The 12500-nt window shown below is 31.7% G+C and overlaps 1 protein-coding gene across 3 annotated transcripts in view; it reads right to left on the reverse strand.

Moving 5' to 3' along the window:
- SYK (spleen associated tyrosine kinase) overlaps nt 1-12500 on the reverse strand; it is a 1380702-nt gene that overhangs the window by 267010 nt on the left and 1101192 nt on the right. For all 3 annotated transcript variants that reach the window (XM_044060819.1, XM_044060818.1, XM_044060817.1), the window contains exons 6-7: nt 10968-11049; nt 7503-7537 (exon numbers count right to left, since the gene is read on the reverse strand). In XM_044060819.1, coding sequence (XP_043916754.1) covers nt 7503-7537; nt 10968-11049 — 117 coding nt within the window. The remainder of the gene's footprint in view (nt 1-7502; nt 7538-10967; nt 11050-12500) is intronic.

Genomic DNA, 12500 nt, shown 5'->3' on the forward strand with positions numbered 1-12500 from the left:
CATATGTGTCTGTTCAGCTATTTCATAATCACATTCCCAGGATTTAATTCTGTTTGAATTATACACGATTATAATTTTATGAGTGACAAAAGCTCTGTGTAAAAATTTCCAAGTGAAATCTTCTAGTATGATGAAGATGTAGTTTTGTCTGTAGAGTTTAATATTATTTTCTTGTATTCTTCAGAGAAGTCTTCATTGTTAATTTGTGATGAGTAGTTCCAATAGAGATGGTCTACATATGTGAAATCTAATCTAAGACGTTTATAAATTTGTGACAAATATGATTTATTTTTCATTGCATTATTATTAATATTTATTAAGAATTCCAGTAATTTGGGGAACAATTTCTTATCTAGGTTAAATATCTTCTTAATCTCTGTGTTGACAAAGTCTCTAAATGTTTGTAAAATTAAACAATTCTCAAAATCTTGATTGCATTTGGCCCTTAAATTTTCAGCAGTATATGTATATATATATATATGTACCCTTTAAGAATTGATGGCAATAAATTAAGTTACTTTGTTGCTTCAATGCTAGCGTTTTATTGAAGTTATGAGTTTCTAAGCAGTCATTTGTATATGCCACTAGAAACATAGAAAATACTAATTCTTAAATACAATGGTTAGAATATGTGAACTTTTGGAAAGAGGAAATGATGTTGTCTAAACAGGCATAAAAATCTTTTAATAACCAGAAAAAACCTATGAGGGACTATTTGTTTATGACTGTTTATGATATATTTATTATTTACTAATAATATTTCTTGATGTATTTATTTCCATTTTGAATAATGAGATGCCAACCTTTTCTGTGCTAAACAAAGAAAACCCTTGGTTTATTAGGATGCCAAAAACATTTAAGTAGAATATTATTTATCTTCTTCATCACTTTTTTGATGGAGATAGTACTAAAGATTGTAAGACAAACAATATTTTAGGGAGAATTACCATCTTAATAAGCATTAATTGTTCTTCAATGATAACAAAGAATTTGTTCCAATTTGTGTCTAAACTTGAAATTTTATTAACAACCTGTTAAATGTTTATTTGTATCATTTCTTTACTATAAGATATAATGGTTATACCAAGGTTCTCACTTTATTGCTATTCTAATTGAAGTTAGATTTTTTTGTATGATTTTTTAAATGTTTTATTAATTAATAATGTATTTGTTTTATTATGATTAAATCTAAAGTTTGAGACTTCTTCAAACTGACTTATAGAACTAATTATATGTTCTAATGAATTTTCCATATTTCCTATTTTTAGTAAAATGTCATCAGCAAAGAGTTGAATCTTTATTTCAAAAATTTGTTTTATTTTGATACCATTAATGTTCTTATTGGATCTAATACTATTAGCAAAGGATTCTATAGCTAATGCAAAAAGTAAAAGTGCTAATGGACAGCCTTGTTCTGTGCCTTTTTGTAAGTTAAAGGAGTTAGAAAAAAGAATCTGTTTTAACATAAGCACAAGAGTTATTGTACAACTTAGTGAGAAATTATATAATTTAAGTGTTTTAAGCAGGTATGGCCAATTAACTGAGTCAAAAGATGTATCTAAACTGAGCCAAATGATCAAACGTTCTTTTTATAGTTATTTGCATAGTCTATTAATGTATGTATTCTTATTATATTATCCTGTACTTCTCTATTTAAATTAAACCCAATGTGATCGTTAGTTTAGGTATAACTAAATTAATTCTGTTAACTAAAATGGACATGAACATCTTATAGTCCAGATTTAAAAGTGAAATGGTTGTGTATGAAGAGCATTTTGTAGGATCCTTGTCATGTTTTAGAATGAGTGATATAAGGGAATATTTCCATGATGGAGGGGGACTTCGCAGTTGTTTTCATTTCTCTTTAGATCTTATCTAATATTTTAAATGCATCATTGTGCAGTATTTTATTAATTTTTTTAAACTTTTTTATTTGATCTTTTATTTCTGTTAAAGTAAATGATCTATCTTTTTTATATTTGTTCAATTAGTTTATTATTTATATTTTCCCTTAGAAAAGTTTCAACTATATCATCATCTAGGTTATTTTTATTATTACTTATGTTTTCATAAAACGCATTAAAGCCCTCAAAAATAGATTTAATATCTGTTATTGTTTCTTTTTATTACTAATATTTGTTATAATTTCTTTGATATGATTTAATTTATCCATTTTCTTTAATCTAAGAGCAAGTTTATGCAAACTTAAAGGGTTTATTGAATATGCCTGAAGTTTCAGCTTTTCCAGGTTTATTGAAACTTTATGATTTAAAATTTTAACATATTTTGTATTTAAATTTTTAAGTTCAGATTAACTGATAATGTCATTAGATTTTAGATTTAACTTTAGTGTGTCTATTTTGGCCTGTAGTGTATTTAATTCTTTGCCCCATTCTTTTGTTTTACTAATATACCAGCTTGTAACTCTTCCAAAATTTATGTAAGTCTTTAGTGAATCCCACAGGACAATGTCAGATACTTCACCATTTATGTTTATTTCTAGGAACTTTTGGATCTCTTTAACATACCAATCCTTGAATCCTTTTATCTTAATAATGTACACTGGTAACCTCCTGTGATGTATTAAACTGTCAGTTTTTAAAATAATACTAAAGATTATAGCAATATGGTCCAATAACGTACATGAAACTATTGAAACTTCTCAGATATGTGATAACAGATTGCTTGAGACAATAATTTTATCGATATTTGATTGTGTTCCATATCTATATATATATATATATATATATATATATATATATATATATATATATATATATGACTAATAGGTAATTTGAAGTGAGTTTGTTTTCCTTAGGTCATATATATCCTTTAAAATAATTAGACTTACAAAAGTTGTTAAGTGTTTGGCTGACAATGTGATTCTCAGCTTTCTATCTACAGTGGAATCTTTGTCTTATAAAATATAATTAATATCACCAGCCATTATGACTTCACCTTTCATGTAATAGGCTATAGTGTCAAAGTAATGTTTTGCATGTTTAGCTCCAACAAAGCAGACTGTCATTTTTTTAAGGAGACATAGCATATAAACTTGCATGAAAAGAATAACAGCGAAGCGTGATCCAGGTTTAACCTGTAAAAATGTGAATGCTACTCTAATTATTTGATAACATTCTATTAATAACTTGTATATATGTAAGAAACTATATTTTTTATACTTTGAAACATAATTATTGTGTGTCAAGTATATTATCAGTAGCAAACATTCAGAACTAGAATGCAATTCACTGTCTTTTGCTTATTAGCAAACTTGTATTCTTTGACACCATAGCATATAATTCAAAATATTACGATTATTTACTTTTAGACAGGAAGGAGTAACCTGGACAGTTATCAGAACTTTCAGAAATCCTGCGCCATCACAAAAATGCTCATGAGTCTAAATTGTTTCAAGCTGGTGTTCATGATAAGGGCTTGAAAATGAATGGTCCATCAGTTACAACTCATATAAAAATGTTCACAAGTGAATCCAAGCCACCTCCACATCACACATCCCTCAAACCCCTCCAGACCACTAAAAAAACAACAAAAACAATTTCAAACTATGTTAACCACTAAAAAGTTATTGTATTTAAAAAAAATAACATGTAATGATTCAGCAAGCACTATTTGTATAAGATGTTTAATATAAAGCAGACTGTTATTTTTTAAAGGAGACACAGCATATAAACTTGCACTAAAAAGTGACAGTTATGTGTGATCCAGGTTTAACTTGTAAAAGTATGAATGTTACTCTAATTATTTGATAACATTCCAATAATAACTTTTATATATGTAAGAAACTATATTTTTTATACTTTGTTTATAACATATCATGTCTTTATTGGGTGCTATTGCATGTCAAGTATACTACCAGTAGCACACTACTGGACCATTTTAAAAACCCATTAAGAACCCATAATGTAACTTAACATGCCTCTTTAGTGTCATTCATTGCATCTTGCATTATATTTCATAATGTATTACTCAACTATGCCAAGATATCAGAAAGTGTGCCACCTAACATAAGTTTCATCATAATAATGATTAACTTTTAATAAGATGACTAGTTTAACCTTTTAAACTCTAAATGAAAACAAGTGGCTTTAATTTCATATGTAGCTAAAAGAATCAACTCTAAAATTAAAAAAAGGAAATAGAAACCATTTCAAGTAGGAAAGAATTTTCATAAGTATTAAAGCATTTCTTTAAATTAATAAAAATTAATAACCATGAAGTACATTCATTTTCATTTGTACTTCATTTTTTTACTGTCTTTGTCCTTTATTAAGCAGCCATCTCTTGTTGTACTTCTCTTCAAAGAAGTTGATAGATTCCAGTCCATTTCTTCTGGATTTTTTTTTTTTTTGGATTTTATTTTTCTGTATAAAGTCTTTCACATCTTCCAAGGTGGTAGAAATCTTTCCTTCTGGAAGGTGAATCCTTATTTTTGCTGGAAACAAGATTTGTGCTTTAATATTGTTTTTCTTTAAGCTTTTAACAAGTGGCATACATTTTTTTCTTGGACATTGCTAATGATGAATAGTGTTTTCATATCTTATAGTATTTTCTTTAATTGTAAGTGGATAACTAGTCTATGCAGCTTTTAAGACTAAATCCTTATTCGACTTGAGCAAAATCTTACGATCACTGACCTAGGTGAAAGTGTTTTTTTTTTAACATGAGTTAGAAAGTGATTTATGTACCCTTTGATGCCAAAGGAAAAATCTTCAGGCAGGTACAAAGTTTTAGGCAGGCAGGTATTAAAGAATTGAATCATACTGTCTCCCTCTTCTTTTTCAGGAATCCTATAAATCCCAATGTTATTCCTTCTAGATCTGTTCTCTAAAGCTTCTATTTTTTCTGGAATAAGTTGTTTTTGCTTCCGAAGAAATTCACTGTTATTCTCATTTTCAAGTAATCTTCCATCAAAATCAGACATTGCCTCTTCTATACTCAAGATTTATGATGATTGTTGCTGATTCTTTCAGCACTTCGACTTGTTTTTTACATTTCTCTTTAAAATTGTCCATTTTGCTTTCTAATTTACCCATCTTTACAGATAACTCACTGATGTTACTTAATATATAGCGTGTATGTCTTTTTATATAGTACTGTCCTGTACACTGGGCTTAGATTGGCTCTTTCTGAGATAATTAATTATTTCTAGTTTTCTTGATAGGAAAACGCAATTAACATTTTTTGTAGTAAATCTTTAGCAGATGTTCCACTATAAAGCCATCAAGTTTTGAAATATTCTGAGTTTTTTTAGTAAAAATCCTGTGAGAGATGCTAAAATGAATAAGAGCTAAAAAAACAGTGCTGTTTACTGCTCACCATCTTGGGCATAACCCCTGAACACCCAGTAATGTAAGAGGACAAAAGCCTGCAGAGAAGAAGCAGGCCACTCGTTATGATGTTTTGTACTGCCATACCAGTTACAGCTATTTCTGGAAGGAAAGCTCCAACTAAAAGTTTATATGAGTTTGAGATTATAGTTTAGAATTCATGAATAAGTCAGTAGATAGTTAACTTGTCAGAGAAATGAAGTAAAGGGATGACTCAGCAATAAAAATATATTAACATATTAATTTCTTTGTTTTCACTTTAAATAGCAGCAATAGTCTGTTAAGTAATTACCATCTCCACAAAATATTTAAATCTTTAGCAGTGGTATGTATCAGAATGTCATACTATATAACATCCAACCCTATTACAGTATGCTTCTGGAACAATATACTTCATTTGTCAGGGAGATTTATTTCGATGTGCTTCGTATTACTTTACTCTTACTAAATAATATCAATACACATCATAAGTAACACACAATTATACAATCCAGTTTTAATGAAAATATTCAAAAATCACAACATTTTACACAGATTTGTGAACTGAAAAAGTTTGGCACCCTTAGGTCTATGGAGATTTTCTGATGTACGTTGACATCTGAATGCATTTTGAAAACATAATAGAAGATGCAGAGGTAGACAAGAGAAAGAAAGAAAATAAGGGAAAAAGCCTGAAAGATGCTGTGGAAAAAAGAGAGGTGAAAGGGTGGAAGGAAAGAAGAAAGACGAAAGGGAAGGTAGTAGGCCAGGTGTAGAGTGGCAATTGGTAAACAGAAGTCTCTAAGTGAGATAACATTTCTACCTGCTCTGCTCTCAGTGCAAGTCATTCCACTGAGAGTATAGAAAAAGAATTGCTTGATATAATGGTTATGTAACATCCTCTGTGATGGTTATATAACATCCTCCAAGATTTTTTTCCTAGAAAACGTTTGATATAGCTGGTCTTCACTTGGTGACAAAATGCAATTTTAAATGTGGTCAAGATGGTAAAGAAGTTGTCAAGCCCACCCCACATTCACAATAAATTGTACATTTCACATAAATAGCAACAAGTGGACATGCAGCAACTTATTAGAAAATCACACTCATTGCATGCCTCTGACTGGAGCTGAAAGAATCATGTCTCATACGATCACAAATGTTGGTGATATTGTAGGGATACAGGCAGATCTATTAATAAAAAAATAATTTTAAAGGTAAAGAAAATGTAATTGCTAACATATGCTGTCATGGGAACTTTGTGGAATAAAACTGCTGTTATATAATAGAAATGTTTATTTCTGTTCTCTTCTAATTAAACATTTTTAAGAGCAGAAATATAAGACAGAATATAATAAATAAAAGTTGTCAATCAGAGCAATTCATAGCAGGAGAGACAGAAAACCTTAAAACAATGCTTTTTATCAAATGGGGAGTGCTGCAGGAAATGGCACTCAATATGCTACAGTATCAGAGGAAGCTAGCAGTCATGCATCTTCAAGGCATAAAAAATGCAAGATAAAACACTTTGACTCTAAGAAGCCTATAGTATGGGGTCAATTTTAGGGAAAGGAAAGGGGCAAAGAAGAGATGGTATAATTAGGTGATTGAACCAGAAAATTTTTTTTTTCTCTTTCATAGTATGTGTTGTAACACTTGTTAATTTTCTGTTTTTTAACAGAACTACCAATAAGGGGGACAAGATGGGATGGAACTTATGAAAGAACACAAGAAATATCGTGGAAGAGTATAATAAAGGCAAGTCAAATTTTTATATAGTGTAACTAAGTTTTTATTGCTTTATTTCATTAGGACATTTGTGTTCATTTCCTCATAAGTGCAGTGCTACTAATCTATTCAGCACAACTCCACCTTCTCAACTGCTGCAGGAGATGGAAGCATTACTGTTATCCTTTGGTGAAGGACTTAGATACCAAGTGGTAACAGAAGTAATATCTGGGTCATGTCTGATTTGGCATTAAACATTTGCTAAAAAAGAGTTCTGAACTAAATAAAAAATATTTTAGAAAATTATATAGATTACACTATTAGGTTAATGTCATAAGATAACACCAAAAAGAAAATGTTATTGGTAGATAAGTTAATGAAAGTATTACATTTCTCTAGGTAGCAAACCATACCTCATTATAGAATAAGGGCAATGACACTTACCGCTGGATGTTGGTCAGGCAGAGGAGGAGGGCGACCTGAAATTGTAAACACATCGTTCAAAGTGAAACATCAATAGTCAGCAGCTGCAGATGTTTTCATTATGTTATTGTGATAATTACTTTTGTACCAATTATATCAGTTAAGGTCAACAACAAAAAAGAATGAATCTCAAATAAGGAAGCAAAATATACTGAACACACAGAGTATTGTAGTCAAAAAACACCGACACATTGCCAATTAAAAAATCATATCCAACACAAGGCTAATTCACAGAAAAGGTGCTTGTTGCATGGAGGATATGACTCAGAATACATTATCTGGAGGCAAGCCCCTCACACATCTCTTACTTAAATATATCAGGTCCATGCTTGCACCAACCAGAACGAGGAAGGAACATCTCTGAAGACAGGAATTATTGCTGGTACACAGTGACAACTGTACCAGCAATTATTCCCTAAAGCATATTGCATAAAAATGAAATCCACATAAGAACTACCATTCAGGATCCCAAAACAACCCACCTAACACAATCACATAAAAACAAAACCAGCTATATCACATTTAGCACTTAACATTTTGGTCAGCATTGCTGCTGACCACACCTACCAGTATTCAGACTTTATATAATTTCACTCAATCCTGAGTGCCAAAAAGTTGATCTGCCTTCTGTGTATTTGAATATACACACTACAGCCATTTTACTATATTCGCAAAGAATATACCTTTTATGGCTATGCTGTTATTCACAACAAAAGGCATGAGTCAAGGATACTACAGAATGCAGGCAAGTTTATGTGTGTGTGTGTGTGTGTGTGTGTGTGTGTGTGTGTGTGTGTGTGTGTGTGTGTGTGTGTGTGTGTGTGTGTGTGTGTATGAGCTCGGAGCCAAAAAAAAAAAATACAGTGCAGGTACAAGGAAATCCAAATAAATCACAAATACCTGCACACAATAAAAGTATAAAAATCATTTAATGCAAGAAAAACATGTAGGGAGACCAGTTTCACTTACAACCTCATCAGTATCTGAATAATAAATACACACATAGATATAGATATAGTGGCAGACATCAATGAACAGTGGTGTTCAGTAACTTTACCTTTTCCCCACTGTAGTACAATCTTGTAATTGGTATATATAACTAGCAGAGAGTGTGGGGGTAGGAGGGGTTTGTCTTTCTTACAAAAAATATCTTTTATATTTTCTGTTTTGTTTTTTGGTTGGCTGGTGATTGACAAATTGTGTCTGATCACTTTTTATTTGATATGTTATATTTTTTTATATTTATTTATTTATTGATATTTGTTGACTGGGAAAGGCCATGCATGCATGCACGCAGGCGCACACGCATACACACGCACGTGTGCGTGTATATGGAGGTGTGGGACGTTGAACCTACAATGGGAAGTACAGTGGAGTTTGCCCCCTGCTAAGAAATGTTTCTTGGGAGTGTTGCTGCCAACCTTCCAAGGTTTTAGATGCTTTTGATTTGAATAATTGCATGCCAATTAAATAAGATGTGATTATTCTAGTAAAAAAGAACCTAAGAATAAGAACAAATTATTTGTTAATTTTGTTAAGTTTTTGCTTTTTCATTTCATGTAACCACATCTTGTAAATTATTACAAAAGAGATTTCAGTAGGTTGATAATACAAAAGGGCAAATCTAAATGCAGTGAAAGTTAACTAAACATCAAAACTAATGGTCAAACTGCAGGTCAACAGAAAATATGTATAAAATCATTGTAATACACTAATTATATAGCTAAGAACCTCTTTTTATCAAATATCTACAGACAAATCTGTGGAAAAGAGAAGTATCTTAATTACTGTAGAAACTTTGATTTTTATTTACTGCTATTATTTAGTGCCATAACAATAACTGAAAAAGGTGTGACTACAAAAAAGAGAAATGTACTTAAAATTGAAATAAATAAATAAATAGATAGATACATAAATAAACAAATAAATAAATAAATAAACTAATAGTCAAGCTCCCAAAAAGAAAAGGTAAAGAGTGGGCAGATGGCAGTTATGTACTTAAGAGTACCGGGCAGAAAATAACTCTGCTATAGAATAAATTACTAAAATAGTCCCAATAAATGACAAACATTATTACATTAGATATACACACATGGCATCTTATACCACTGACAAAATAGCTACTATTGCTTTTCAGTGATTTCAGGACTGGCAACAGCTGCTTTATCTGTTGCAGCCATAATATGATCAGATAGTTCTCTGCATTGTGAAGTTTTCAAAAAGACTTTCAAAAGCAGTCCTTTCTCTCTGCTCATACCAGTCTTGACTAGTACAAAATACCATTTCCAGATACATTAAATACAGTTATAGGAACATATTTTAATGTTTGGCCCCTCCCCCATAGTATGACCATCCACCACCATATGCCTTATTGGGCTTTTTGTTCCTCCCTGTCCATCAGTCGATGACACTGGTATGGGGGTGCTGGGTCATGGCTGTTAGCTAATGGGACTTAAAAGGTTTTGTGGATAATGATAACAACCCAACCATTGGCTGGAGAACACAGTGCAAGTCTATGTTTGCTAGTGTAAGTTTGATTTCTCACTGTTTGCTAGTGTAAGTTTGAGTTCTCACTGTTTGCTAGTGTAAGTTTGAGTTCTCACTGTTTGCTAGTGTAAGTTTGATTTCTCACTGTTTGCTAGTGTAAGTTTGATTGCTCACTGTTTGCTAGTGTAAGTTTGATTGCTCACTGTTTGCTAGTGTAAGTTTGATTTCTCACTGTTTGCTAGTGTAAGTTTGATTGCTCACTCTTGCACACTCATTATTTCCATAGATTCATAGATTCATAGATTCATAGATTCATAGATTCATAGATTGGTACTAAGCTAACTGCCCTTGTGAGCCATTTTAAGCCTAGCCAGTTATCCCTTGTGAGACTCAAACCCTGCACCTTGTGTTTGTAAGGCAAACACCTTAACCATTAGGCCACCCTCCCGCCATAATCCAAACAGATTGTGTGCACATTCTTCAGCACTCACAGCTCACACATTTCCAGAGCTACAGTTTTGTATCACTCCACTCATGTAGCTCTTGTGCTGATACTCCACCAACACCTTCATCTCAACACAGATGAGGTGGCATCAGCAAACAGCCTCTGCAACTGGCTCCAGCAGTGACTCAGCCACTAATCAAACCCAGGTCATGTGACATGGTGTCAGGCTGAGAACATCTGGGCTTCATATGTGACAGTTACAGAAACCTTCAACCATTTACATGTTTACTTCTGAAAGGAAAATTGACATTATGAGGTTGGATGAGGCTTTTTTATAAGCATTATGCATTACAGAGACTATGATAAGGTTTTTATAAACTATGAACAAATTTGCACTGTTAAATCATTTCAAATGACATCATCATTTCTAGTTAGCCTTTTATCTTGCTTTAACTTATACAGCAAAACTGATCAAGATTTGAAAAACTGCTAACCTTGAGATGTCGTTGGTGAAATACAGACATCTGTAAGTACCCTTAGGAGACCATCAGGTTTGTAGGTGTAATGTTCAACTAACTGTAAAATAAGACAATATCAAATTCAGAATACCTGTGATAACGTTGATAGTATTTACATAACATTTTCTAAATGTGAGCAAATATTACAACCTTTTATATAGTACTACCTATATATGAACAAATATGACAAAGCTTCTGAAACAGAGAACTAGAAATCTTAAATTAAGGTTATTTAGTATTTTGCAATATGTGTTTTAAAACAGTGTGGTCAAAGAAGATGCAGTGATTAAAAAAACAGTTACATGTAATATGTTGGTTAGGATTTGAAGATATCACAACTTATGCATTCCATGGTATTTAACAGCACATAATATTATCTTTAAGCATCATCATGACTTGAAACTTTATCAGTTATGTCTACTGCATAGCTCTAAGTTTAAATGTGTGCTTGTATAAGTCTGCCTCTCCCTTATTTGCATTATGACATTCAAAATAAGAAATGTAAAACAAACTACTCTCTGTATCATTCATTAAAATAATCTCACAGCCTTCAACATTATGCACATTTTAAGACAGGCTGTATGATTCTTTTACTCCATATTGTCAAGATGCACCCTATGATCCTGCCACATAAAAAGATTGAATAAGGTCTTATTTTAATTGAAAGTGATAATATGAAAGTCTTCTTCAAGGTATAAAAATGATAGCTAACAAATGATTAATGAGACTTTGTACAGAAATGTATCTAATGTAGATTTAAAGTCAAATTCTCGGAAATACTGAAAGCGTTGAGGCAATATTCAGTTCATTAAATAGACATACACTACATTCTGTGTCTTGAATACACATGCACTGTGTTCAGTTCTGTCAGTGTTTGTGATCCTTCCTAGTTAAAAGTACTGACAAAATTATTAACTCAGACTTGAAGTATGATTTCTTATACTAACTGCTATGTCATCCTTCAGGATAAACTTGCATTTTATCTACTGCTATTATTATTTGGGGTAAGATGCCATAGAAATAAAATTGAAAATTTGATGAAACTATTAAAACGTAGTGATGTTGTTATCCATTGTTAGAAATCTTGCATCATAGGTAAAAGCATCATCAAAATGAATGCAGTCTTACACAAGTTACTGGTCAGCGCTACAAAGAGGTAATATTTGCAATGGATAGTGTATGGTAATGCTAAATCTCTGCATATTTTAGAATGTGTCTGAATCACCAGATATGTAAACATTTAAACGGTGACTTAGCAGTCAATGATATTACCAAAATTAACTACCGAGGGTTAAGCTTTTCTTGCTTACGTCCTTGAAGAAGAGAACTGCCCAGAGTTCACCTGCTAGGGGAAATATCCTAACGTTTTGGATAGTACATTCTTGGTTATATGCCATCATACAAAAGGTGTCTTAGAAAGGTAATATGAAAACTGAAGATAAGCACCAATGGGGGCTTAGAATAATGGTTAAAGGGTTTATTCTCACAGATAAAAGATACAGCGTTTGA

This window comes from Protopterus annectens, chromosome 2.part0 (assembly GCF_019279795.1).
Source record: "Protopterus annectens isolate FY-2018-M chromosome 2.part0, PAN1.0, whole genome shotgun sequence".
In the NCBI taxonomy this organism is placed as follows: Eukaryota; Metazoa; Chordata; order Ceratodontiformes; family Protopteridae; genus Protopterus; species Protopterus annectens.